Source organism: Cebus imitator, unplaced genomic scaffold, assembly GCF_001604975.1.
Source record: "Cebus imitator isolate Cc_AM_T3 unplaced genomic scaffold, Cebus_imitator-1.0 Scaffold994, whole genome shotgun sequence".
Lineage (NCBI taxonomy): Eukaryota > Metazoa > Chordata > Mammalia > Primates > Cebidae > Cebus > Cebus imitator.
Window position 1 is genome coordinate 63,949 of NW_016108309.1, and position 6,000 is coordinate 69,948.

A 6,000-nucleotide genomic window follows, 5' to 3' on the forward strand; every position below is an offset into this window, starting at 1 on the left:
TGAATGGAAATTAAGATGACAAGGAGTGAGACTCTATCGGGAGAATTAAATTGTGAAAAGGATATTAATCATATTCATCCTACTGGGGCCTACTATTGTCCTTATAGCTTCTGGGATATCAATACTTTATGAGCACAGAATGAGCCCAAGTCATATAAAATTACAGTTTATGGGCCTCACTGTTAAAATAGTTACCAGAGTATGTACTTTAAGCATATATAGAATGTTTTATTCATACTGACTATTTTTAACATGATCATGTTTTACCTTGAATTCTGGCTTTCTTTATTCTGAAGCAATAATGAATTTATTTCAGAACATGTTGCCTTTCAGCACATTAAAGGAATTTGCATGGATATATCACTCAAAGGCCCCAGGATTGATTTTATTTTCCTGTTTGTATAATTACAAGCATCTCTGCACTGTATTAGTTGTTCATTAGTAAGAGGCAATTATCGAGAAGTTACAATCGTGTTTATGATTGCTTTATTATTTCTGTGATTTATAAACATCATGAGATAATGCAACTCCGTGGATTGCTAGATAAGATGGGTGAATCTGATCGATATATCTTTATTATATTCTTTCCCATTTAGGTATTAAAGACCAGACTGGCTATAGGTAAGACTGGAGAGTATTCAGGGATTATTGACTGTGGCAAGAAGCTTCTAAAACAAGAAGGTGTCAGATCCTTTTTCAAAGGTTATGCTCCTAACTTGCTAGGCATTGTACCTTATGCAGGTATAGATTTTGCTGTTTATGAGGTGAGTTTATTCTCATAATACGACATTATATGTTAGATTTGAAAATATGGCATAAGTTTTTATTGTAGAAATATGGTTATAAATGACTTTTCATTAAAGTAACTTCAGTCTAAGAGTGAATTAAATGGTTTTATTTGACTTTTCAACTTATATGTTACATATTTGGTATTCTAGTAATAAGTTTTTGTTTGGTGTTTTTTTCATGAATCAATTTTTGTTAACAATAATTTTAAGTTCTGATAAAATTTTGGTTCTAAATCCTGGATGCATATCAGAATCACCTACCTGTGGATCTTTAAAAAAATAGGATTATCGGGCCATATCCTGAGATATTCTCATTTAATTATCCCCAGGAGGCCAGGCGCAGTGGCTCATGCCTATGATTCTAGCACTTTGGGATGCTGAGGGGGTTGGATCCCTTGAGCCCAGGAGTTCGAGACCAGCCTTGGCAGGATAGTGAAACCCCATCTCAACCAAAAATACAAAAATTGGCCAGTCTTATAACTTGGTCTCAAAATAAGTGAATAAATAGATTTAAAAGGATATTAAAAATATCCTGAGGACAGGCCGAGGATTCAGATTTTTTAACTGCCCAGAAGAATCTGTTGTATAAGTAAGATTATGAAAGTTGAGATATTATCACACACTTGTAAAAATGAGAATGGAGGACAGGAGTAATTGTGGCTTAAGAAAGAAAGGCAGGATGAAGGTAGGACAAAAAGGCTGATAGTGTAACGCACAGGCAAGATGCCCACTTATTCCCCTTTCAGCTGATCATTTCATTTCCATGGTCATACATCTGTTTCAGGAAGAACATCTTAGCAATATACATACCATTTCATCATAAGAACCAGGTGAGAGTGTGTGATTAGAATAAATTCATTCTCAATGCAGGAAGAACAGTTCTCTAGATACAAGCCCAGTGGTATTTTTGGCAAGTAGTGTCACCATCATGTGAAAGACAGATAACTTACTTTAGCACTTTTAAAAGTACACTTATATTTTTGTAGATGTTTAGAGTATTGAATATTATAGCATGTGTTTATTTTCCTTTTTGTTTTCTTGTATCTATGATCTTATTACAATAAATTTGTTGCTGGTGTTTATGTTGGACTGTCTTCATTCTTTGATTTCTACAGGTCAGTATCTTCTTCTTTATACATTTGCCAGATGCCATTACATATTTCTCTTTGTATTGTTACATGACTGTAATAAGTGCATTCTGAGTAAAGACATTTCAAAATTTATTTTTTCAAAAGCATCCAAGTGTACATCATTGCAGTGAATAATGGTAAAGTTATAGTCCTTTAATAAATGTACAGTTCTGAAAGCACTTAGTGATATTTTAAACTCACTATTTCTTAATTTCTTCCAGTCACTTTTATTCAAGGAAGAGAAAATAGGGAAAGAGGGCTCTTAAAAAAGTTGAGAAAATATGATTTTGTTAACCTAGAGTAGATTGTGCAGTCTTCCTCTCTACAATGTTCTGGTAATCCCTGTGAGAATCTCCAGATTTTTATTTGAGTACAATCACAAACCAAAGAACGAGCAAAGGAAACCAAATAAACAAACAAACAGAAACACCAAAAAACAGATGAAAACATAGGGGAACTCAAAAACTGAGGTTGTATGTTGGTTTGAAAACATCAGTGCACCCTGTTCCTGATAAGACTACAGGGATAACCCCTCCTTACTAAAACTTTATTCCATTTAGAGTGGCATAGCAGTTGCACAGTAATATATTTACTGCTGTCTTCTCTACCAGGTTTTGAAGAATTATTGGTTAGAAAATTATGCAGGAAACTCTGTGAATCCTGGGATAATGATTTTGTTGGGATGTAGTACGTTGTCTAATACTTGTGGTCAGTTAGCCAGTTTCCCTCTGAATCTTATTAGGACTCGCATGCAGGCCTCAGGTGAGTTGTTTTTTTTTTTTTTTTTTTTTTTTTTTTTAAATGAATAATATCTAAGTTTAAAATTATGTTTTAAATGAGTATAAATTAATTATTTCAAAAACAGAAAAACTCTAGAGTTGATAAACAAGAATCTTGAATTTATTACTTTACTGACTAAAACGTTTTGTGAATTTTAGATTTTATTTCATCTCAAAATCTTGTTTGGAACTCTCCACATTTTCTTCAGTTACTGATGATCTCTTTAAGGAGTTCACAATTAGAAAGTACCATGCAGAATAATGGAAAAGATTACGCTTTTTCAAGTTAACAGTTATTCCATATGAATGTGTAATTTTCCCCTCGTTCTGCTATTATGGTCGTATTCTGCAATTGGAACTTAATACATTTGTGGAATGGAACTCAATTTTTTTTTTCCAGGTGACTTAAGGAAGAGATGCTAAGAAAAGGGAGGATATCTGTTTTGTTTCTCTCAGTGAAATGTTAGGAATTTAGTTTTTAAGAAAATGTCTTTATCACTTTTCTAGGAGAAAAAAAAAAAACATACAATCCTATTGTTATCTTCTTGACTAAGCTGTTTAAGAATTATGTGTTAAGTGATATTCTTTTACATTCTCTTTCTTCTTGTCTTTTTAGTTAGATTTTTGATTTAATTTATATTCTCCAGGTGGAGAATCCATCCCATCACCCATCCTTTCCTCTCTTTATCTGTGTCAAATCCAATTTGAAATACTTCTTTGAGGCCCCTCGTGAAAGACTTTCAAGTGTTGTTCAATAGAAGTTTCTGTGATGATGGAAATATTTTGTATCTGTGCTGTCCAGTATGATAGCCACTATTCCCAAGTGAATATTGGGCATTTGGGATTGTTGCCAGTGCAACTAAGGCAATGACTTCTTAATTTTATTTAATTAAAGTTAAAAAAAAATAGCCACATGTGTCCAGTGGCAACCATATTGAACAGCACAAGACCTTCTACAGGTAGGGAAAGAGGTATATTCTGAAGTAATTTCAGTCTCTGTAAATTCTCATTTTTCTTTGGATTATCTTAATTTATAAATATTAAATATTGAATTATACTTTTTTTTCCAATTTATAGCTCTAGTGGAAAAAGGAAAAATAACTTCTATGATTCAGCTCATTCAAGAAATATATACCAAGGAAGGAAAACTGGGATTTTACAGGGGTTTCACCCCAAACATCATAAAGGTGCTTCCTGCAGTAGGCATTGGCTGTGTGGCTTATGAAAACGTGAAGCCACTTTTTGGATTAACCTAGAAGTGAAATATCAAATTGTTGTCATTGCCATAGTCACTTAATTGTAAGTAATACCTGGATTATAAAGAGATGTTATCTTTTTCTAAGAGGAAAGAAATATCAAATAATTGTTAAAATATGTTTTCTTTATCTATTATAAAATAAATTAAATAATTTTTATAAAGTTCTTTAATAATTTAAAATCTTTAATATCCAGAGAATACTATTTATATTTTCTACTACTCTTCCTTGAATCCTAACTGAAAATTTGTTCTTGATTTGATTTGAATACCCCATAGAGTAACATACAACATTTGGTCAGTTATAGGAGTCTATCTTTGAAAACGTTTTTATATTTGAAAACTTTTTTAAAAAAGATGAGCTTGAAAATATTTTATACACTAAAAGAAAAATCAGCGCATTTAAGATTGATGTTATAATAAATAATTTGGAGTCTGTTTATTTTATTTAAGCAAAATGGAAAATTGGTTTCTAATTCCTTCTATCACATTTTAGATGGAATAATGATAACATCTTTCTTACTTCTCTGGGCCTTCTTATTTGTAAATGTAAATACTGTTGGATCATTTTGATTCTTAATATTTAAACTTATATAAGGAAGTTGGCATTGATAACAAATCCCAACACTGGACAAATTTTTATTTATCTTCTGGTTGAAAACATTTGAGAGGAAGAATTTTAAATATTAAATCCATTATCTCATAGTTGTTGAAGCAATTCTTATTCCAACTTAAGAGTTGATTTAGTCAACCCTTTGATACCCTAAATATCTTCTCTTCACTTTTATAAAAAACATTATATTCCTTCCTGGGATTAAATAAACATGTGGAGAGACAGTGGTAATGGGCTGATTGGACACTAACAGGCCACAAATGAAGGACAACTAGCTCAACTGACTAAAGTCCATCCTTTGACTTTTAGCGTTGATGGTCCAAAAATTTTATCTTATGAATTTCCTTAAAATGATCAGCTTCTTGGTGCTAGATTAACAAAAATTGCTCATAGGATTGAGATATAGATCACAAAGCAGAGTCATTAATTTATAGTGGTGCTTAATACTTTCCATTAACCAGAATACTTTTGTCCCTTCTCCAAGGCACATTGTTTCCTAGTGTCAAGCTACCTTGGACACCTAATATGTAATAAGAAAACTAATGTGGAATTAGAACAAAGAGAAGAAGATACTGTTGAGGAATATTTTACTCAGGCCTATCCCAATTAAGGTGGGAAGAGTTGAGAACCTTGCATGCAAGGGGAGAGGAGCTGAGACCTAAAGTAGGAGAGTGAAAAGAATTTTGAAACTTGAGCTAAATTAAGCCAGATACCAACAGAAGAGAGAAAGGCAAATCTCATGTTAACCCTGAGAATGAATGTGTAAGAAATTTGAGTAATGGTGGTAGTTGTAACAGAGAGACTTTTTTTTTTTTTTTGAGACAGAGTCTTGCTGTGTTGCCCAGGCTGGCATGATCTCGGTTTACTGCAACCTCTGCCTCCTGCGTTCAAGCAATTCTCCTGCCTCAGCCTTCTGAGTAGCTGGGACTACAGGCATGTGCCACCAAGCCCTGGTAATTTTTGTGTTTTTAGTAGAGATGGGGTTTCACCATGTTGCCAGGATGGTCTAGATTTCTTGACCTCGTGATCTGCCCACGTTGGCCTCCCAAAGTGCTGGGGTTACAGGTGTGAGCCACCGTGCCCATCCAGATAGACTTTTTAAAAGCATTCCAAGTTGATGAAACAACTTGAACAGTAACATGAAAATAGAGTTCATGGAGCACTGGGAAGATTGCAAGTAACCTGGTCATTTGAAAATATATAGTATATAGGAAGATATAGTGACATGAGGCTACTGCTATAGGTTGGCAATAGGGGCCTTGGATTATATGTGCTAATAACATTCTCTAGTGTAAGAAGATAACTTTGAAAATAGAATGAAACCAGTTTCTGCTTTCTGCACATGGCTAGCCAGCTTTCCCAACACCATTTATTGAACAGGGAATCCTTTCCCCATTGCTTGTTTTTGTCTGGTTTGTCAAAGATCAGATGGTTG

At 33.5% G+C, this 6,000-nt stretch overlaps 1 protein-coding gene across 1 annotated transcript in view; it reads left to right on the forward strand.

The window, feature by feature from the left end:
• The window catches only part of LOC108298553 (calcium-binding mitochondrial carrier protein SCaMC-1-like), a 37,297-nt gene extending 35,153 nt beyond the window's left edge, over positions 1–2,144 (forward strand). Inside the window, exon 3 of the mRNA XM_037735829.1 lies at positions 597–2,144. Coding sequence (XP_037591757.1) covers positions 597–782 — 186 coding nt within the window. The 3' untranslated portion in view covers positions 783–2,144. The remainder of the gene's footprint in view (positions 1–596) is intronic.
• The last annotated feature ends 3,856 nt before the right edge of the window (positions 2,145–6,000 follow it).